Source organism: Heterocephalus glaber, unplaced genomic scaffold, assembly GCF_053883595.1.
Source record: "Heterocephalus glaber isolate CG9 unplaced genomic scaffold, H.glaber_assembly_v1.0 deba00000621, whole genome shotgun sequence".
Classification (NCBI taxonomy): Eukaryota; Metazoa; Chordata; class Mammalia; order Rodentia; family Bathyergidae; genus Heterocephalus; species Heterocephalus glaber.
In genome coordinates, this window is record NW_028258153.1 from 30,325,597 (window position 1) to 30,348,772 (window position 23,176).

The 23,176-nt window shown below is 41.3% G+C and overlaps 1 protein-coding gene across 2 annotated transcripts in view; it reads left to right on the forward strand.

Annotated features, from left to right (window-relative positions):
• LOC101711183 (maltase-glucoamylase) overlaps positions 1–23,176 on the forward strand; it is a 211,954-nt gene that overhangs the window by 88,369 nt on the left and 100,409 nt on the right. For both annotated transcript variants that reach the window (XM_087205928.1, XM_087205929.1), the window contains 18 exons: positions 121–233; positions 1,278–1,403; positions 2,713–2,841; positions 3,103–3,213; positions 3,501–3,563; positions 6,267–6,401; positions 6,867–6,954; positions 7,876–8,014; positions 8,980–9,113; positions 9,260–9,294; positions 9,388–9,504; positions 9,861–10,009; positions 10,572–10,656; positions 11,469–11,525; positions 14,126–14,250; positions 15,331–15,419; positions 17,393–17,442; positions 17,850–18,017. In XM_087205928.1, coding sequence (XP_087062054.1) covers positions 121–233; positions 1,278–1,403; positions 2,713–2,841; positions 3,103–3,213; positions 3,501–3,563; positions 6,267–6,401; positions 6,867–6,954; positions 7,876–8,014; positions 8,980–9,113; positions 9,260–9,294; positions 9,388–9,504; positions 9,861–10,009; positions 10,572–10,656; positions 11,469–11,525; positions 14,126–14,250; positions 15,331–15,419; positions 17,393–17,442; positions 17,850–18,017 — 1,913 coding nt within the window. The remainder of the gene's footprint in view (positions 1–120; positions 234–1,277; positions 1,404–2,712; positions 2,842–3,102; positions 3,214–3,500; positions 3,564–6,266; positions 6,402–6,866; positions 6,955–7,875; positions 8,015–8,979; positions 9,114–9,259; positions 9,295–9,387; positions 9,505–9,860; positions 10,010–10,571; positions 10,657–11,468; positions 11,526–14,125; positions 14,251–15,330; positions 15,420–17,392; positions 17,443–17,849; positions 18,018–23,176) is intronic.

Below are 23,176 nucleotides of genomic sequence, written 5' to 3' on the forward strand. Positions count from 1 at the left end.
TTGGTTGCCGTCTTTCTATCTTTTCAGATGTGATGTTCCAAAAGGAGACAGTATGTATGTCAAGGCTAATTCCTCACCTTGAAAGTTTCCAACTTTATTGGCACTTTCCTATCTTTTCAGATGTGACATTCCAGCCCATGCCTGCCCTGACATACCGCACCACAGGGGGAATTCTGGACTTTTATGTGTTCTTGGGCCCAACTCCGGAGCTTGTCACTCAGCAGTACACTGAGGTGGGAGAGAATTCTTTTGCTTATCACGTATTCATTCAGCTCATTCTGTATTCAAAAACCAGCATTCACTTGTGTAAATTTTGCTTGACAAGTGGAGTTGTTGGTCATTCTCAGAGACAGGTGATACTGATGGACAAGAAATACATTGCCACGACCATTACCTTCGTAGCCTCTCTGATTATTGCAGTGTGACTTCAGGAGGCATGGTACCAGTAGTAGTGGTAAGACTAGTGTTAGGATGGTTGGTTAGGGTGATAGTGCTTTTGGTGAAGGTGGGTTATAGGGATGGTAATGCTGATGATAGCAGCTCTAATGGTGTGGGTGGGATTGGTTGTGGGGATTGTGATCTTGATTGTGGTCAGGGTGTGGGTGGTGTTGGTGAAAGAATGGTGATAATGATGGCGCTGATGGTGTTGACTGTGAGTGTTTCTGTTCTGGTTCTGGTGGCGATGGTGACGGGGTGACTGAAGGTAAAGTCGAATGTTGTGTTTGTGGTGGTGATGGGACTCCAGGTGATGTTTGTGAGGGGAGGAGGTAACGGTATCAGATTTGGCACCAGTTATATAACTTTCCGTGTTGTTTATCTTTTACTTGTTGCATCTCAGAGCATTACTGCACATATTAGCTTATTCTGTCTTCATAAAGACACGAGGAGGCAGACACTACCGTTACTCCCTTTTACAGGTGAAGAAACAGAAGCACAAATCTGTCCCTCTCTTTGCCCAAGGTCACACAGCTAGCCTGACATGGAGCCTGTTTGCTAATCCAGGCATATTTTCTCAGAATTCCATGCTCCTAACGATAGGCCAAATCTAGGAATCAGAGTAAAACCAAATTTTCCCCAATTCCCAGATAATGAGCTCCAGTTTAGCAGTTTTCTCCAGGCATTTTGATAGCTGAGGAGCTCTTTGTCTCTTCAGTTTATCTCGGGATTTGTACTCGTTGACTGCCTCTCTCGGGGCACTTGAGAAATATGTTTATTACTGCATATACAGCTTAAATCTGGCTTCTCCCACAAGGACTAGTACTCTGTCTATTTTCTAGATGATTGGCCGGCCTGTGATGGTGCCTTACTGGTCCCTGGGGTTCCAGCTGTGTCGCTATGGATACGAGAATGACACTGAGATCGCCAACCTGTATGATGCCATGGTGGCCGCCCAGATCCCCTACGTACGTAAAGCACGTTGTGTACTGGTTCTGTGACCTTGTAGCCAACTCATTCATCTCCGTATGTGGATTTGTTTGTTGGACTTTTGTGAATTGTACGAAGACTCAGAGTTCTTCCTCACATAATGCCACATGATGGGTCACCTCCACACTGTAATGCAGGTGAGGCCTTGTCCCCTCTTAAGAAGGATGATGCAAGGCTCTTTGTGTTATATCATGCTTCCTTCCTTTTCCTTTACATGGCTCCATAAATGTTGTCAAAAAGTCCTCGATTCCATAAGAATAAAATATCCCTTAGCGAATGAGCCCTGGTGGCTGATTCCAGCTCTGTGTGAGTCTGAGGTAGAAAGAGCACCACTTTGAAGCCAGCCTGGGCAACTTCTCAAGATCCTTCCTCAAAATAGCATAATAAAAAACGCCAAGGATGTAGCCTAGCATTAAACCACTTGCCTGGCTGGTGTGAGATCCTATATTCAAACATCAATACTGAAATCAAAACAAAAACAAAAACAAAAAACAAAGAGCAAATAGACAACAGAAGACCTCTGAAACAGTTATTTTGGTTAATTAAAAAGAATGACTCCAAATGACATCAGACCATTTCAGGTGGAGACATGTTCTTAGTACCAGCGCTTTGCCGGTATGCCACTGCATTTTATCTGTGCTGGTCTCCTCACTGCCTGAATGTTGGGATTCCCATAGGAGTTTGCAAAAGAGTTTTGGGACAACGATCAGAAATGATCACATTCATACTAAATTAATCTACTCACTTTTCTGTGGTTGATAATAGTTTCATTAATAGAAAATTTGCCATGCAATAAAAATTAATGAGAGAATTGCTTGATTACTCCCAAGAAAGGCCATTCCAAAGTAATTACAAGCTTCTGGTTTGGATTTTAGAAATTTATCATCCATATTGTATTATTAGTCAATATTTCCCATTATATTTTCTGACCACAGATCACTATGATCGTAGTTCTGGCCTCCTAGGGTAATCAATATCCCATCTTATATTTAGAGATTACAAAGCCAGTTTCTCATTCAGAATAATTATTTATCCTCATCATAGACCTTCTATATAGGAATTATATTTTAATTTTTGCTAATTTAGACTATTTCCACTTTCTGAATGAACATTTGAAAAAAATTAGGTGAGTCTTCCAGGAGCCATACCAAACACGTGCATAGGTGGGATTTGAAAAAATCTGAAAGACATCTTTGAACTTCACCATCAATAGTGGATGGTTGTTCCCATCTGGAACTGGTTGCACCACCCTCCTCAGCCCCTCGGTTTCCCTGTGTCCTCCCACAGGACGTTCAGTACTCAGACATCGACTACATGGAGCGTCAGCTGGACTTCACCCTCAGCCCCAAGTTTTCTGGTTTTCCAGCCCTGATCGATCGTATGAAGGCTCACGGGATGCGGGTCATCCTCATTCTGGTAAGTCCATAAGTGAACGTGATTAGTTTTGTTTGTGAACTGGCTGGGCTTTGGTGGAGAACACATCATGCTGTTTTTACTTTACCTTTACAAGAAGAGAAATTTGAAGCACAGCAAGAATTGTATTTCCTGGGATTCACAGATACATTACAGTTCAGATGGAAACTAGGGGCACCTGTCTCAAAACTTACCCTTCTTTCTTCCCCCTTTCATTCCCTGGCTGTGGTTTTCCCACCTGACTCATGTTTGCTTTGCTTTTAGGACCCAGGCATTTCTGGCAATGAGACCCAGCCCTACCCTGCCTTCACTCGGGGCGTGGATGATGACATCTTCATCAAGTTCCCAAATGATGGAGGCATAGTCTGGGGAAAGGTATGATCCAAGGGGTGATCCACCAGTCCCCAGCTTGGGGGAGCCTCTTACACAGTGTTGGTGTGTTTGTGCATTTTGTTTATTGACCTGTTCTAGTACTTCCCATTTTTCAGCTGACATCTATGAATATAACTAAGGATTTTTGTGGAATCCACTGTTCTTAAAATGAATCCTACATGATCATCAAACTATTATTAGCCCTTGAGCAATGGCTTCTATTTTCTTAGAAAGTAGTATATATGTAAAGTTGTGTGGTGCATTGGTGTTGATCATTTGTCTCTCCACAGGTGTGGCCTGATTATCCTGATGTGTTTGTTAACAACTCTTTAGAGTGGGAAAATCAAGTGGAGGTAAAAGGCTCTTTATGGATGTTGGGTGAGGTCATGGTTGTCAGAACAGGGTACTGAACACGTCTTACATGGACATGCAGAGGGAGAAAACTTCTGGCCTTGGTGTCAGCTGTCTGTCAACCGCTTTACGTGAAGTAATAAGTTTCTTCCACTGGCAATGTCGATTTAAGACTCAGAGAGCTAAAATCCTCATCGATGATTTTTGGTGACACAATGATGATTTTTAACTCAAAGCTGTCAGATTCCAAAAGCCTGTACAATTTCCACTTGATACCTCCAGAGAATGCTATCTTTCCTCTGAATTTTTGAACTTCCTGTTGTTGTTGCCTCAGGTATCTCTTTAAAATGGTTTCTAACCTTTGTCTTTGGTGATGTGGTCTCTTTCTCTGTACATCTTCTTTTCATGGACAGTCTTCTCCATCTTCACACTTTGAAGTCCTGCCTTTCCCACCCATCCCATCTTTAGTCCCTCATATTGCTTTTACCTCTCATTTTCCAGCAATATGTTTGAAAATTTGCTCTCTCATGGGACAGTAGATTCAGGTATTCCCTGCTTTTAGACCTATATTTCCCCCATGTTTCATTAGGCATTTGTTGCTTCGATGAATACATGATGTCTTACCAGTTCTGGAAGCTTTGGCCCCTTCTTGTGGCCACGATGTGTATCCAGAAAACCGATGTGCCCTTTTTGATTTGGTATCAATGGTTCTGATGATATCTGTGAGCAAGGATCACTGATCGGGAGGGGGACACTCTTGGAGAGGAAGGACCTCACCTTGTCTCTTTAGCTCTTCTTCTACAATGATTATTTTTTCTTGACAGGAATTTTAGCAGGACATGTGTAGTCTGTACGACCTCTATGGAGGAGCTAGAACGTTGGAGAAAAGGCCTCTTTCCTGGGACACTTGTTATTGTATCATTTCAGTGACTCCATGTGGCATTTCGTGGACAGTGAGCAGTGATGCATATAGGTCTGAGTTTAGGGGATTCTTCACAAGGAATTATTTTTCCTACAATCCCCTTCACTGAGGAGTCGTAATAGATTTTGGCATACATTATAATTACAACTATTTATAGTATTAAGACTTGATTGATGAGGCTGGTGAAAATGTGGTTACTGGTATCTCCGTTTAGTAATACAGAAGATAGTACAAATGAAATAGCGAGCGAGAAAAGAAAAGAAAAGAAAAGAAAAGAGCCAAGATGTCCACTAGGATATAAAGCCAACTTGTGAGTACAAGCCTTGGAAATGTAATGCAATAATTCTGAGGTGGAGCCGAGGAATTTCATTTTGGGAACATGCAGTGGATTGGGATACATAGTCCTGGAGACAGTCATGTAGATGGGCCTGTCACTGGTTTCGTATCAGGCAAAGTAAAAGGAGGTTGCAGTAAGACAAGAGTTGAATATAGAAAAGAGTGAGACAGCACCTTGGAAATGAAAGGACATTTTTTATTACATGGATATGGTTCAGTAGAATAGAATTGAGTGAAGTTAATAAACCATCGTTGGGTTAATGTTTCACTTGTATCTCACAGGGGATACAATTCTGAACTCTGACAAAGCTGATAATGACTGTTTATTCTAATCATCTACCCCTCTGCCCCGACATCCTGTTGTTCTGACCTTGCCTGATCTAGAGCTCCCTGTTTCTGGTGAAAAGCTCTCTTCGTGTGGTTCCGTGATTTTTACTTGCATTTCCCAACCAAAGGCATCCTAAGATTCCCAGTGATATGGCATCTGGCCCGCTCACTGTGAGCCAGATATATGCATATGGATCCATATCTGTTTTCTTCTCTGTGTTCCTGTTTTGTGTTTTACCTAGACATATCGGATCCCACTTGGTTTTTATGTATTGTAAGAACTGGAGTTCCCTTGAACCAGTGTCTTTTGTCTTCTGTTCCCCATAGAGATTTATAAATATTTGCTGCTGCTAAGTTGTGAGACTCCACAGTCAAACTTTGAGTATTATCATATATTATGTCATGTGCTAAGCTAATTACTAGAGGGAATATAAAGGTCCATCACAAGAATGTAAGAAAAAGTCCTACCCCTCAAAAAGCTTACAGTATACTTTAGGAGTGATACCTTGGGTCCATTTTTCATGTTAAAATGATGACACTGCTTTTATGATTTGAGAGACAATAAGGAGCCGGAGAGGTTGAAACTTCCCTTTTAGTTCTCCCACTTAAATGAACACAGCAACAGTTTTGTGTGATTCTGAAACCATAGAGAATACACATGCACACTAATCCAATGTAGTCTTATCCTATAGCTTTTTCTCCCTGGACATGTTATTTCCACGTTTCTTCCTAATCTGGTACAGTGCATCTTTCTACTTAGAGTCTCTCCCTGGCTCCTGCCTTACCTTTGAGGTGAGCTTGGGAAATGTCAGGACAAAAGTTGAGGGTTGAGTATCTCAAGCATGACATAGTGCGTTCACGCTGTTGAATTTTACTACTCATAGTGATATTAAAACCAGTAATCCGTGGATATTTTCAAGATGCTTGCAGTTTTGTAATTTGTGCTTATTTCTTTTCTTTGCACTCAATGTTTTTCTAATAAGAACAATATATTATGGTGGCCTGTTCAGAATATCTTTCCCTATCTACAAGTCTTTGCGTGAGTTATGTTCTTAGTAAGTGTCTCTTGGGTGTCTAATATATTTGTTTGCCACAAATGAATTTCACTTTACTCTGACAGGAATACCGAGCTTATGTGGCCTTCCCCGACTTTTTCCGTAATTCAACTGTCCTGTGGTGGAAGAGGGAAATGCAGGAGCTCTACACCAATCCACAGAATCCAGAGAAGAGCTTGAAGTTTGACGGCATGTGGATTGTAAGTGTGTGCAGGTGTCCATGTACACAGGGATAGGTGTGTGTGGATCGGTCTTTGTGTGTCTTACCATGTAGGTCATTGCCATCTAGGCAAGAGAATAGTAGTCATCCAAGAAAGACGCTGCGCGTATCAGAATGCACTTCCCCAGTCGGGAGTGGAATCTGATGCCCTTCAAGCCTTGTCCCTTGCCTAAAGGTTCTGCTATCAAAACTATGGGGTGATTACTAGGATTTCCTTAGAAAATTGCTTTCCCTGAGAGAGAATTTTTGAAAATCCTAGTCACACAGGAGGGGTTAATTGAACTTTCTAGAAGTTCCAACCAGGAATTTTTGAACCTCCCTGAGCAACTATCTATAGGGATTATAGGATGCCAAATAATTTATTCCGTACAGTACTTCCCAGTTTCCAGATGGACAGACGTAACTATCTTTCAAAGTAAGCTATGCCTGTGTTTGACATTTCTAGGATATGAATGAACCAGCCAGCTTTGTGAATGGAGCTGTCCCTTCAGGTTGCCCAGATGCTAGTCTGAACCATCCTCCCTACATGCCACGTAAGGACCCTTGGCCTCCTGCAGCTGTGGATCCATGGTTGGAAGGAGGGTGACTGTTGCAAGGGTCCAGGGATCACCCTGACCACTTCGGGCATGTCTTCATGGGTTCGGTTTTTGTAGGGATGGGAGACAAAAGCACTTTAAACACTTTTCCAACTCTGTGGGTGCACATTTCCGGAAGCCTTGGGTGAATTTATCTTTTGGATAGAAAACCCTTAACAGCAGCAATATGTCCAAAGGATGCTCACACACAGACGTTTTAGTTCTCTCTGGAGCTTTTTTTGTGGGGTGAGTGATTGTCTCTGTGAAGTGCCCTGCTTTCTACTTCCATTTTCAATTTCTTCCCGAAATTCTCTGATTTAGCGCATTTGCTCCTCCCTTTTCTGTAAGGCAGATTTATGCAAGCTGATATATTTATTTTTTTGGTGATACTTCACCTTTGGGGATTCCTTTTGCCACCAATGGGTTTGAAGCAGTGCATCTCCTTGTCTCATGGACTTTGAAGTTGTGCGTATATCTTTTCCCCTAAAAACTATTCTTTCTATGAAATTTGTGACTTTTAATAAATTATACAAAGGTCCCAGTCTCAGCTTTATATACGTAAGAGACAGGTAACCTTCTCTTTCTCATAAACTTACATGAAATAGTGGGTGATTAGACTGGAAAAAATAGGTTAATATACTAGATATTCCATGTCATGAGTAAGTGTTTTAGAGCCCTGAGCTTTTACAGAAACGTCTGCTTTTCTAGTGAACTTGCTATTGAACAAACCTGCAGGTGCCACTGTAGCTCAGAGTCAAGCATTATTTTCCTGCTCGTGGGGAGCAGAAAAAAGAACCATGCCGAGGTCAAGTTAGTCTTAAGACCCAGAGTTCAGTCCCTTTAAGAGGGATCACATTTGTAAGTTTGTTTTCCCCACAGATTTGGTGGCCAGGGACAGGGGCCTAAGCAGCAAGACCCTGTGCATGGAGAGTGAGCAGATCCTCCCAGATGGCTCCAGAGTGCGTCACTACGATGTGCACAGCCTGTATGGATGGTCCCAGACCAGGCCCACCTACGAGTGAGTCGTCCTCTCCCTTTTCCAGTTGGCACAACCTATGGGGACATCCAGTGAGGGGCACAGGGTCCCCATTTTTCCTTTCATTCACCATTCTCAGGCTCAGGAAGAATTTATTTATAACCTCTAGTAAACATTAAACAAACACTCTTCAATCATACAGCCAAGCCCTAGAATCATAACTGGTGCGACCAACTGAAATAAAAAATGGTCCATCACAGAGAAGCTAGTGGTCCAGGTGGGGATACACAGCTAGGGACACCAGTGATCGCTGCACAGTGCAGCTGTCCTGGCATTAGTTAGTAGTCTCTAAAGTGGTGTGGATGCTAGGCACCTCTCTGTTACCTCAAAAGGCAACCATCTCCATTGTTATTTTCCCCCATTCTTTTTGGATGGTCCATGAGTCTTCGGTTGAGTTAGCTTACTCTAATTTGTTTTCTGATTTTTTTGTTTTGTTTTGTTTGTCTTCTTTTGAGGCATGGTCTCACTATGTAGTTTGGACTGGCCTCAAACTAGCAGCAATCCTCATGGCTCAGGGTCTAGAGTGCTGGGATTAGAGGTGTGGGCCACCAGGCCTCACTAGCATTTTCTATTTTTTGAGGTCAATGGATAAGACAAATTATCTTAAGTAAAATCTTAAAAAGGAATTTACCTTGCTCCCCCCCAAGAATAGAAAACCAAGTCTTGAGTCAATAAGTAGCAGATTTAGTGCTTGGTTACTATTTCAGGATGACCCAGTGGGTTTAGTATATATCGAGCTTCTTGTAAAACATTGAAAAGGCAGCACTGGTATTATTTTCTCCATCGCCTGCACAACCTTGCCTAAGTTCCAGATTTCCACTCTCTGACTAGTCATGTAGCAGACAGTTTGTTACCGTACCCTAGCCACGGGGCCTCTAGTGGGGGGCGCTATAGCCTTTCTTCCCCTACTTTGGCCTCATTTCACCTCCTTGTCCCTCTCCAACCAGAGCTGTGCAGGAGGTGACAGGACAGCGAGGAATTGTCATCACCCGCTCCACGTTCCCCTCTTCTGGCCACTGGGCAGGACACTGGCTGGGAGACAACACGGCTGCGTGGGACCAGCTGAAGAAATCTATCATTGGTACCTGGGCCTGTTCCCAGGGCCTGTGCCGGCAGGGAGGGAGGTGGTCTCCTTGGGGAGGAGGAGGAGGAGGAGGAGGAGGAGGAGGAGGAGGAGGAGGAGGCAGGCCCCAATGCCTCCTGACACAGTTGTGGTTCTCATTGCAGGCATGATGGAGTTCAGCCTCTTTGGCATATCCTATGTAAGTGGCCTTCAGATCTCTCCTGACTGCTTCCAAGATGGTGGCATCTTTCAGAAATCACCAACTGCCTGGTTTTTTCCCGTCTTGTTTCAGACCGGGGCAGACATCTGTGGGTTCTTTCAAGATGCCGAATATGAGATGTGTGCTCGCTGGATGCAACTGGGGGCCTTTTACCCCTTCTCCAGGAACCACAACAGCATTGGCACCAGGGTAGGACCTCAGTGCTGCCTCACATATTTGACGTTACTTGAAATGCAACCTCCATCTTTGAGTGACTGTGAATGCTTTCTCTGGGGACATCTTCAAAATCATTATAGATGCTTGTTTTAGTTTGAGAAGAATTGTTCCAAACACTGTCTAAGAAGAATTTCTTATGAGGAAATTATATCAGGTTTTGTGTGTAAAATTTCAGTGACTCCCTTCAGTCTATTGCAAATATTCTGGGAGTCTCATCCATGATAATCATTAGTGTAGCTGTGTGATTTGTTTTGAATAAACTTTCAGTGACCCCCCGAAGTCTCCCCCACTCACTAGACAGGCTCTGAACACTGGTATTCCTCCTTTAGAGACAAGACCCAGTGTCCTGGGATGCTGCCTTTGTGAACATTTCCAAAAGTGTGTTGGAGACCAGATACACCCTGTTGCCGTACCTCTATACCTTGATGCACAAGGCCCACACGGAGGGCATCACTGTCGTGAGACCTCTTCTCCATGAGTGAGTGTCCTGCTGGAACTCTGTTCACTAATCGATGAGTTAGTCCATTCTATATGCTAGTAGTGCGTGCAAATAATTCCTCTAAATTGAAAAGTTGTTCTATGTTGCCAAAACTTCTTTAGACAGACATGATACTTTATTACTTGTTTTTGCATAGTGTGGTACACACCACAGCTCAGAGATCAAAGGGTATTTATGGAGTGAAAATTTTTTTGAAATAATACACCACAGCCTAGCATGGCAAGAAGCCAACTATATTTTGGGCCTTTTTGGTTGTGTGAACCTGCATTAAAATGTGTCCAGGTCACAAAGAAGCTAGGTATGAGAGACTAGGGCTACCCTGGTATTTAGAGTTTGCATCAGTGAAGAAATGTAGTTATGAAATTTGGAGAACTTGAACTGTGGGAAGGGGGACGCAGCTATGGGTTCCTGATGAAGCCTGGGAAAGAATGAGGATGGCAGAGGATACAGCTGCATTTCTGACTCAGATCTGAATGCAGGGAGTTTCCTCAGGGTCTTTGACTGTTGGGGCTCTGAGTGTGGAACCTTTATTTCCTTCTAGGTTTGTGTCAGACCGGGTGACCTGGGATGTAGACAGTCAGTTCCTGCTGGGCCCTGCCTTGCTGGTCAGCCCTGTCCTGGAGCCTGTGAGTATGGAGGGCTCTGGTGGGTGGAGGATCTCAGCTTCGAGGTTGGGTATGCAGGAGAAAAATAAGCCTTGTGGATGAAGGACTCTGAGATTTTATTTTTCCTACTTTTATCTCTTCCTCTCCTGGGCAGAAATCTGTCACTTAGGTGTTCCTGAGTCAGCCCCCTCTTCTGTAAAGTCAGCTCAACAATTCTGGTTAAGACAATCAGAAGCAAAACAACATTCTGATCTATCTGACCAAATATCATTTCTTCATTAACTAAAATAAGGAGTACAGGGTCAGGTGGGGCAATAGTGTGGTGAATTCATTGCAATATTCTGTCACCATTAAACCTGAGCTTGGTGTGTTCTCCCATTGCTGCTGCCGAGTCCTCCTTTCCTTCCATAACAGGTCCTCTGGGACACAACGGCCCCTCCTTTACTTCCTCTGTAAATTCCCATGCTTCTGATTAAAATAGCAGCTAATGAAACCCTCCTCAGATCTTGTATTACCTAAACATACTTTCTACTCAGGCATTTTTCTCTTTAGAGAGGTATTGATATGTCTGATGTGCCAGTGGAAGATTTTTTTTTTCCCTTGGAGTCCTATATCTGAAATGGTTTTATGAAGCCACTTGCTTTCGCTAAGCAGATTTCCCCTGTGTAAAAAAGTAGGAGAAACAGAAGTCCTCCTCATCATTGTTGATCTCCATATCTGATCATGTGGTCCCAAGGATACTCCTGTTGTTTTAACCTCTTTCTATGCTCATTGATTTCTCTATCCTGTATGACAAAGCCCACGGCCCATACCTTGTTTCTGTTTAATTTCAGAATGCCAGAAATGTCACTGCATATTTCCCTGAGGCCCCCTGGTATGATTACTATACAGTAAGTTTTCTACAGGTTTATACAATCTGGGAAAATGGTAGAATGCGAAGGATTGAGATGTGACAGTCCTCAGGCCAAAGGCTGGCCTGGGAAATCAGCAGGTGTGTGGTCTTGCACAGGTCAGTTTAAACCTCGTAGCCTCAGCTTTCTCACCTACAAGTGGGGAAGACTACCCCTTCACAGAGATGTAAAATACACACGAAGCTTCTCACCCAGGGCCTGGCTCTTGGAGGATACTCTGTACATGTGAGTTTATATCTTTCTTTATACTATCACTATGCATCATGGTAAGGCACTAGGAATCTCTTGAAATTGTGCTATAAAATATAGTTTTTTATATCCTCCCTTGCTGTAAGCTCCTAAGTATTGAGTGGCTTTTACCCTCTCTGTTTATTTCTTATGTCTGCATAGGTAGGATAGATGCTCAAAAGAGTTGCTCCATATAGACATAAAAGCTAAGGGAGCAATAATGCAGAGTATAAAATGCACTCAGAGGCATAGGGCCTGACACTTGCAAGTCTAACCAGTGCACGTGCATTTACACATGAGAAACCCACAAGAACTCTGATGTGTAGGTTCTCGGTTAGTGTGAGCTGCTGAGGACAGCTGGGACAACAGGGCCTTTGGACAGTTTCATTGAGGCATTTTGAGGGACACAGATAAATCAGAGTGCGATTTTTGGGGAAGAAGCAAAATGGGTGCCTTTGCGCTCTAACCAGGGATTTTCTTCTGCTTTATGAGAACAAAGTGGAAGACTAGAAAGAAATATGACAGCAAGACAAGACCAGAGCATTGAAGGGATTTTAGTTGGATTGGGTCAAACCTGGGCAAGAATCATAGCCCTGGAGTTCCTCTTCTTCTCTGTTCTATGGTGCCCAGAGTCATCCCTCCAACCCCTTCTTTGTTTCTGGGTTGGGACTGTCTTTAGGGTGATAATATGTTAAGACGTTTTGCTGCCAGAGCTTTTTGGGGACAGTGCAACCAGCAGTTTTTGTCTGAGCCTATCCTTGGTCGGTCTCCAGCTTTCATGTTAACTGTCTTGTTCACTAAAAGGCAGGCCTTTTGAATGTTGGGACTCTCTGGTGCAGGGCCTGGGCTATGCTTATGGGAGCCAGAAACCTAGGGCACACAGTTTCAGGAGGTACTTCTTTATAAGACTGGCCTTCCATTTGCAAGACATTGAGCGAGAAAGCCTTTTTACATTTTGTGGGCAGCTTTGTATCTTGTACTCTCATTGTAGCTTAGCCTTGCCAAGGTACAAAGGACTTTATGGAACTCCAGGTATTGGACTGGTGGAAACATTTACTTATGGACTTCGCTGTGTAATGAGGAGCTAATTTTGACTTGTTGCAAACTGTAATCCATGTGGAAATAATTACATGTAGCACATGAAAGTAAGTGAAGTGTGAAAGCTAATGAAAAAAGTTTCCTGGAATGGCTGAATTTATACAAGGCTTTTCAACAAAAGATAGTTTTATTTGAAGAAGGATGGATAAACATCACGTGGAATGACAAAAGTTGATGAGAATACCATTTAGACAAAATCTTTTTGATGTTTAATAAAAATGAAGGTAACACAGTTGAAACCGATGAATAAAAGTCCTCTGAATTAATCTTCTCAAATATAGGCCCCCAGTATTTATTCTCAAATAGATATTGCTAAATTATGGTCCACAGCCCAATCTATCACCTATTTTTATAAATAAGTTTTATTGGAACACAGGTATGCACATTGTTTACTTGTTGAGAATAATTGTTCTTTACCTCTAAAGTACAGTTCTCAAGTGGGGAGATTTTGCCTACCAGGGGAAATTTGGCAATGTCTAGAGATATTTTTGTTCGTTTCAGTGGGATGGAGTAGGGCTGCTACTGGGATCTAGCAGGTGGTCCCTGAAGATAATGCTAATCACACAGCACAGGCGATTCTCACAACAAAGAATTATCCAGCCCTTAATGTCAATGGTGTCATCACTGAAAAGCCTGTCTGGGGTTGGGAAGATACATGAGAATGATCCCCTAAGAATTCAGGTTTATGTCTCATGTGAGAGAGTACCTTTGATGCTAGAGGCCAGATAAAAGTTTCAAACATAAAGGCAGACACGTTACATTACAAATAAGGACATGTAAAGGATGCCAACTCATTGTGATCTTTTCCTTGTGGCAGGAATCAGTGGGTGCAACAGGAGTGGGGTGGTGAGTGGAGTGGAGACGTGGTAGACTTTGATGCAGGAGAAGGTCTAGCAGTGCTACTGTGACGGGCTCACAGGAGCCAAGAAGTGAATGCCGTGATTATCCAGCCTCTTCCAGCAGTGTTCTGTGACAGGCTGTTCAGTGAAGGCAGGCTCTGCTCAGTGTTCGGATATCATGTAGCAGGTGCAGGAGAAACCCCTAAAAGGCATGGAACTCTCAAAACAGTTTGTAGTAGCAAAGCCAGGTGTCACACCGAAGAAGAGGGACTGCAGAAAATGTTCTAACAGGTGTGTGATGAATGGTGAAGAACAGGCAGCAAGTTTAGAGAGGTAGATGAGATGTCTGCCAAATGCACTGATGAGGGAGGTGTGTGTCCTGTCCTTCATGCTCTCCTTTTCTTCTGCACACAGGGTGAGGACATTAATGCAAGGGGACAGTGGAAGGATTTGCCAGCCCCTCTGGACCACATTAATCTTCATGTGCGTGGGGGCTACATCCTGCCCCTGCAGGAGCCTGCGCTGAACACCAACTTAAGGTGAATGAAGGACCAGGGCTCTGTTTCTTCTTAGCTCAGTAGTTTGTAATGATGGCCACTAGTTCCTTAAACATCGCTCCCACGGTCAAAAACAATTTTCTAGAACCTTGGTTTTTGTTTTTGTATTTGTTTCAACCTTTTCAAAACTGATCTTTTCTATCCCCATCTGTTGAGGGGAAGATGCTGAAACCTCCCGTAGAGCATGGGGAAGAAGTGGCCTGGGGTGTGTGTGTGTGTGTGTGTGTGTGTGTGTGTGTGCGTGTGTGTGTGTGTGTGTGTGTGCGTGTGTGTGTGTGTGTGTGTGTGCGCGCGCGCGCGCGCGCGCGCATGCATGTATACATGTGCATGTTGCGGGTGTGTTTTTCAAAGTAGGCCCTAGGATTTCCCTCAGCCTCTTCTGAGGATGCTGTTGATCTAGATGTAACTCCGATGAATTTTAAGAGACCTTAATTCCTGGTTTTCCTTAAACTTCTGAATTTCACATAACATTTGACAGCCAGAATAGTCAGCCTTCCTGGGTTTCCTATGTGTGTTGCAGTTTTAGTGCTAAAATTTTCACTGCAGTCTTTTAAAATTGTATTTTTGCTCACAAGCAGATTTATACTTTCTTCCTTAATATAATTAAATATTTTAATTTCAGTCATTTCAGGCTTGTTATAGGAATATTATCTAAAGTCCTTTGGTGAATATAAATGTATAATTTGATATTTTTGCTAACTTTAATGCTGACTTCTTGGCCTGATGTTTTGTTTTTCAAATATGGCTCTCTGAAGGACACAACTGAAGGGTCATTCCTACAGAAGTGATTTACCTTCTCTTTGGTTGCAACCCGGGGACTGCTAGCAACTTAGTATCAAATTAGCACCATTCAAGGATCCTATAATGTTTGGAGTATTTCTAACTCCTGTGCCATTACTGCTACCAGAGAAAGGAGCTCCTACCAATTTTCTCATTGTGGTTGAAGGAAAATACAGCCACCTACTGCTAGTAACTTTTCTCATTTGAAAGTTGATGGAAACATGTGGCAAAATTCTTGAAACCCTAGCTCTTTTTCACTTACATGCATCCTGTTTTCCACAGTCGGCACAATCCTCTGGGTCTCCTCATTGCCCTGGATGAGAACAAAGAAGCAAGAGGGGAGCTCTTCTGGGATGATGGGGAATCAAAAGGTGAATATTGTACTTAGAATGTTGCAGTTCCCAAACCTTCATCCTTGACTTACAGTCATTCATTCCTGCTGGTCATTGGACTGAGGTAGAAATCCCAAGGCCCAGCAGCAAAAGTCAGCTGAGTGAACATTTTGTTGGTCTATTAAGGGCAGTGATAGACAAACCACAGATAGAAGGATAAGGCTTTTCTACCGCTCAGATTTCTTCCATTGTCCAGTGATCTACAACAGGCTCTCATTTTATTGTCAGTGGGCACCTGGAAGACATATTTTCAAGACCTTCTCTAGCACATTTGTAATGTAAATAATCTTTTTTCTAAAATACTAATGAACAGATATTTGTATGAAAATATGCCCGTGTCAGGGTAGCAGTAAGAATATAATTTTCTGGTGTGTATACGATAGCCATACTTGCCAGCACATTTTCCTGGCTCTTTTATACTAACAATTCTTGTGGCTGTTGTTTGGGAAATAGATTGTTGTGTAGCTCATGCCTTTGAAGCACTTAGAAGGGAATCTTTTGAAGGTTATGGTAAGAAGGAGAAGGAAATGAAGGAGCTTGGTCTTATTCTCAATATGTAGATTTAAGAAAACATTTATTTTACTTAAAAAACATTTAATTGACAAAGAAAGACTGAACTTATTCAAATTACATATACAATGTTGGATAATTACTACAATCAATTTAATCAACACATCCATTACAGTCCATTCTGTATGTTAGCTCCCCAGGATTTGTTATTCTTGTAATTGGATATTTATATCCTTTGACTAACATCTGTCCACGTCCCCAGTTCCTTTCCATGAGCAACTTCCATTTTATCCTCTGCTTCTGTCAGTTTGACTTTTTTTTTCCAGATTCCAAATATAAATGAAATCATACATTATTTTTCTTTCTGTGCCTGAGTTATTTCACTTAATATAAGGTACTGTATCTTCATTCAAATTGTCACAAATGGCAGAATTTCCTTCCTTTTATACCTGACTATCACTCCTTTGTTATGTGTATCCTAACTTCTTTTTACATCCATCTGCTGAAGGACACTGCAGTTGTTTCCACATCTTGGCTATTGTGGAAAATAAGTGAAAGACATAAAGGCTGAAACCAAAAACTTCTAGGAAAACATAGGGAAAAAGTTTTTTAACATTAGTCTTACCAGTGCTGTTTTGGATTTGAGAGCCAGAAGACAGGCAGCAAAGGCCAAAAATAAACAAGTGTCACTATTTTAAACTGAAGAGCTTCTGTAAAACAAATTAAACTGTGAACAAAATGAAAAGAACCAAAAGAATGAAAGAAACATGTACAAATAATAATCTGATATGAGATTAACATTTAAAGAATGAAGAACTCTTGCATGTCAATACCAAGAGAATAAGTAACATGAATTAAAAAGGGGAATACATATGAACAGATGCTTTTCTAAAGATATACAACTGGGCATCAGGTATATGAAAAATTGTTGAATGTCACTACTTGGCAAAGAGATACAAATAAAAAATTATACCTATTAGGATGGCTACAATGAAAAATGTAAGAGATAAATGTTGGCAAGGATATAGCAAAGTGGATTGAACTCTTACATACTGTTGACAGTAATTAAGATCAGTAAGACCATATGGGAAACAGTATGGAAGTTCTTTGAGATTTTAAAAATAGAACTATCATATTCACTATTTCCATTTCTAAATTCATATCCAAAACCAATCACTATGACAAAGAGATATGCCCACTCCCATGTTCATCAAAGCGTTGTTCAGATACAAAAATAACCAAGATACCAAAATAATCCAAGTTATCAGTGACAAATAAATGAGTAAATAATGTGGGTCAGTATATACAGTGGACTGTTATCTATCATAAAAAGGTAGGAAATCCTGTTATTTGTGACGACAAGAGTTGGCTTAGAGGTCAGGCATGTGAAATTTGTTCCGTGGTGGACTGGCCCGTCTGACTTGTGTTTCTTCTGCTTTCAGATACTGTGGCTAATAAAATATATCTTTTATGTGAGTTTTCTGCATCCCAAGTAAGTAATGTATTTTATGAGTCTTGGGTGTTGGCCTCAGTCTGATCATTTTCACACATATGCTTGTGCATGTGTGTGATTATGTCTGTAACTTCATGTGGATTAAAGACTACAGGCAAACACATTTCCATTTATAACTTAACTCTCAATCACTGCATCATCTATGTTTTCAAAAGAGGCCATATATTCACAAATTTAAGCAGCTAATGTTTCTAAATATAGTTTTCTAAAAAGTAAATTTATCTGCATCATCTGTTCTAGTTTTCCTCTCAGAGTTTACTTAAAATAAATTTGTATTCCTTGAGCACACATTAGTAGAGAAAGCAGGGAGGAACTGCTGTCATCTGTAGCATTTGAGTGATTGGAGAATCTGTGTGTTACAGGCAAACCTTTGTGTTTGTTTGCAGAACCACCTGGATGTGACGATTTCTCAGTCAACCTACAAGGACCCCAATAACTTAGCATTTCAGGAGATTAAAATACTTGGGACACAGAAACTTGTCAATGTTACAGTGAAACACAACGGTGTCCCAACGCAAGCTTCTCCTAGAGTCACTTATGATCCTAACCTGAGGGTAAAAGTCCATTTTGTTAAACTTTGTTCTTGATTTGCTCTTTATTCTTCCAACATCATGATGTGTCTTTCTGTGAAGGTTGCATGAGTTTCTAAAGCACCAGAGCTTTGTGGTGGGGAGGTCAGAGGGTTTAGAAAGCAAATGAGAATGAGGAGATGGCCAGAGCTAGAGTGAGACAGGGAGCTGCTGAGGAATGGGGTGAGCTAAAATGGTCTTTCCACACTCACTGTCTCCTCTGCACTTCAGTGTTCTGCTCTCTGCACTGACTTCTTTTCAGGAAATAGTTATGAAGGACACAAGAAGAGCAGAGTGAGGAAAGTGGGAAGTGGTCTGAGGAAAAGGGATATGGAAACTTGCAGGAGATGTTGAATGTAAATGTTGAAGGAAGAAGTCCTATAAATAGGAAGTCTGAGGAGCCCCATATTTTAAATAAGATACACAGACTTTCACTCTAATACGTAAATGCTCAAGAAATACTTTAAGACAAAGAATTTGGTAATCCTACCTAATGGCTTCTTTTTGATTAGATCATAATAATGCAATAAATTTTTATCAGTTGTGATGAGATCTTACCCTGTTGAACATCTTATAGTCGGCTTATCTGATATCTTAACATTATGAAGACTTCTTTCCCCAAATAATCCTGACCGTATGTATGCAGGGACACCTGGCATTGGAGCTGCTGGGTCGGCATGGTTTATGAGTGCTCTTCCAAATTTAAGAAATCTAAGTAGTCAAGGCTTTCACTTTAATGTGAAATTGAGCATGCACATATTATAATGTTAGTGATAAAGTTATGTGTTTGGTTATGAATATCTCAAAGTTTAAGACATTTGAAATATTTATATGTGAAAAGAAACTCAATCCTTTCTAGTCAAATGAATGAATAAACATAAGACCCAATTAACTTTTATGTAGTTTGATTTTGGGTGGAAGGGAGCCATAATTTACCTGAATGAAAATATTACTATGTGGCAGGAAATCAGAATGAATATATAGGAAATGTTAAAACCTGTCTCATTTGATATTCAAAGTTTAATGGAATCATTGAGCCAAGCCTCTCAGTTTGGACAAGCTAGAGCTGATCCTTGAAAGATGGTATAATGGGTTTTAGGAATTTTTTGGCGCCAAGTGTCTGGGAACACCAAATGGTAACAAATTGGGATTTCTTTTTTATTCTGCAATTAGAAGATTAGAAAACAGAGAAATGCTGCCATTGATTAGTGCCTGAAAGTTGTCAGAATTGAAGTCTTTTCTTCTTTTGTGGCTGAAAATGAGTGCTCAATTTAATTCACCATGATCCCGATGTAGGACAAATTAAAAAAAAAAGAACAAAATTGGTAAAGTGATGGGGCAGGTCTTCAAATGAAGAATGGATTGTGTGGGCAGAAATTCCCAGTGAACTTGAATTTTCTTTTTCGTGGCCATGTCTTGATATGTTTGTTAAAAATTTAGCTATTTAAGTGGGTGTGGTGGTGCAAGCCAGTAATCTAAGTACTTGGGAGGCTGAGGCAGGAGGATTGCTGCCAATTTGAGGCTATCTTGGACTACATAGTGGGTTCAAGGCCAGCCTGAACTGCATAGCAAGATCTTGTCTCAAAACAACAACAACAACAACAACGAATTAGCTGTTAACTGGGTACTTTGCTATAAGGAGGACATATTTGATATGCTCTTTGAGGTTAGGCCTCTTAGAAAGTGGAGATGGAGGATGAGATTAGTAGCACAGGGAAGGGCAAGATGATCTATACTAGCAGGAGACTGGGAGAATGATGATAATCTTCCAAATGTGATCATAGTGGTCCAGAAAAATGAGAACATTAGCTACAGAGAGGCTATTAAAAGAAGAGTTAGAACAATCCACTGGACCCCCGCCCCCCGCCCCTTTGGCTTCTCCTCTGTACAGCCACCTGGTTCCACACTACAAACACGCAGAGGACACCAGACCACCAGACCACTGTACTGGAGCTAACCAAGTTCTCAGCATTTAAAGAATTCCTGCCCAGAGGTAGGAGCTTCTGAGCCACCGTCCCACTGCTCCTGGTCCAGAGGAAGGGGCTTCCGGGCCGGCAAACATCCCGCCGCTCCTAGCCCAGAGGAAGGGGCTTTCAGGCCACCATCCCTACTGCCGCTCCTGGCCCCTGGCCCACCTCTCCCAGCTCAGAGGAGGTGAGCCACGTGGACGCCAACAGCAGCCCCTCGGCCCCCCCCAGTCGAAATGAGAAAACACGTAAATAAGTCTCAAAACCAGACTTCCAGATCACCTACAGCAACTCCAAAGGGAAATGAGATGGAACACTCTGATACTCAATCACCTGGACTCACTGAACTGGCAACAAAAGGGGATCTGGAAAAAATGAAATCAGAAATAATTTCTCAGATAACAGGAGAAATTGTGCTCCTAGTGCAAGACATGATTGATAAATCTAGAGAGGAGCTGAGGAACATGATGGAATCCCAACATAAGAAACAAATGGAATCCATAAAACAGATGCAAATAGATTTCCAGGACATGAAAAACTCCATTGAAAGTCTACACAGCAGAATGAGCCAATGTGAGGACAGAATTTCAGATATAGAAGATAAGATTGCAATTAATGACCAGGAAAAGAAAAATTGTTTCAAAATTATCAGAGAACATGAGAAGTCAATCCAGCAGCTGCTAGACAATGCAAAGAAGAATAACATAAGACTGATCGGAGTCAATGAAGAAACAGGAGAGAGTGCAGATGACATAAAAAAACTCTTTGCAGAAGTAATGGCAGAAAACTTCCCAAGCAGGGGAAAAGAAATTGACATACAGATAAGTGAGGCATATAGGACTCCAAATAGCCTTGACCAAAAAAATCTACACATAGGCATATAATTGTTAAGATTCCAGAAACACAACAGAAGAACAAAGTTCTCCAAGCAGTCAGAGAAAAGAAACAAATCACATACAAAGGAAAGCCCATCAGAATCACAGCAGACTTCTCAACACAAACCATCAAGGCAAAAAGAGCTTGGAGTGACATATTCCAAGCCCTAAAAGAAAAGAGCCTCCAACCCAGACTGATGGACCCTGCAAAACTATCTTTCAAAATGGGTGGAGAAATAAGATACTTTCATGACAAAGAGCACCTTAGGAACTTCGTGAATACCAAACCAGCACTCCAAAGAATTTTAGACAATATCCTAGGAACAGACAGTGAGGATCACAACCCCAGGAAGCAAAGCAGAATGAACCCTTCTGACATGACAAGAAATTAAATGGAAAGGGGGAGAACCCAACAAAAAGAAAAAGTCATGACAATGATAAGTCAATATGTTTCAGTTACAACCATCAACGTTAATGGTCTCAATTCACCAATCAAAAGAAATAGACTGGCAGAATGGGTCAAGAAGCAAAATCCAACAATATGCTGCATACAAGAAACACACTTAATTCAAAAGGAAACTCATAGACTGAAAGTTAAAGGGTGGAAAACAATACTCCATGCATCTGGAACCCCCAAAAAAGCAAAAGTAGCTATCCTCTTTGCAGATCAAGTAGATTTCCAACCAGCACTAATTAAGAGAGACGAAGAAGGACACTACATCCTTGTAAAGGGAAGAATCCAAGAGGAAGAGATGACAATCATAAATATCTATGCACCAAACACTAGTGCGCCCAACTATATAAAACAAATACTAATGGACATGAAAAGTCATATATGCACTAATACAGTTGTAGTGGGGGACCTCAACACCCCACTGTCACAAATAGATAGATCAACTAGACAAAAAGAAGTAATGAAATACTAGAACTCAATCGAACTCTTGAACAAATGAACTTAAGAGATGTTTACAGAGTGTTCCTCCCCACAAAATGAGAATACACATTCTTTTCAACAGCACACGGGTCGTTCTCCAAAATAGACTGCATACTCGCTCATAGAACATGTTTAAGTAAGTGCAAAGGAATTGAAGTTATCCCCTGTATATTATCGGACCATAGTGTGATGAAATTGGAGATCCATAGCAAAAGAAACTCAAAAAATTTCATAAACACGTGGAAATTGAACAACACACTTCTGAATAACCAATGGGTCACAGAGGAAATTAAAGAAGAAATCAGTTCCTTCACTTAAATGACAATGACAATACAACATATCGGAATCTATGGGACACAATGAAAGCAGTCTTATGAGGGAAATTCATAGCAGTGAATACACATATTAGGAAAACAGAATGAGCCCAATTAAGCAACCTGATGTTGAACCTGAAGCTTCTAGGAAAAGAGGAGCAGGACAACCCCAAAGCTCATACGAGGGAGGAAACTATAAAGATCAGAGGAGAAATCAATGCAATGGAGACTAAGAGAACGATACAAGAAAATCAATGAAGCCAAGAGTTGGTTCTTCGAAAGAATCAACAAAATTGACAAACCCTTAGCCAACCTTGTCAGAAAAAAGGAACAAAAAGGCCCAAATGCATGCCATTAGGAATGAAAAGGGTGAAATGACAACAGACCCAGCAGAAATCCAGAGGATCATCAATACCTACTTCCAGGACCTATATGCCAATAAGATGGAAAACACAGAAGAAATGGACAGATTCCTAGATACATATGAATTACCAAAGTTGAACGAAGAAGACCTAAAAATTCTAAACAACCCAATATCAACCAATGAAATTGAAAACATAATTAAAAACTTAACAACTAAGAAAATCCTGGGCCCTGATGGCTTCACTGCTGAATTCTACAAGACATTTAGAGAGGAACTACTGCCACTACTGTTTAAACTCTTCAATGAAATTGAAAGGAAAGCAATGCTCCCAAATTCATTCCTGGAAGCAAGCATCACCTTGATCCCCAAAGCAGAGAAAGACCCAACTGAAAAGGAGAACTATAGGCCAATCTCACTAATGAACATAATAAGAATCCTTAATCCTTAATAAGATACTGGCAAATAGAATGCAGAAGATCATCAAGAAGATCATACCCCCTGATCAAGTGGGATTCATCCCAGGGATGCAGGGATGGTTCAACATATGCAAATCAATCAATGTAATACACTATATCAATAGAGCCAAGGACAAAAACCATATGATTATCTCCATAGATGCAGGAAAAGCATTTGACAAAATCCAACATGCATTTATGATAAAAACCCTACAAAAAATTGGAATAGATGGTC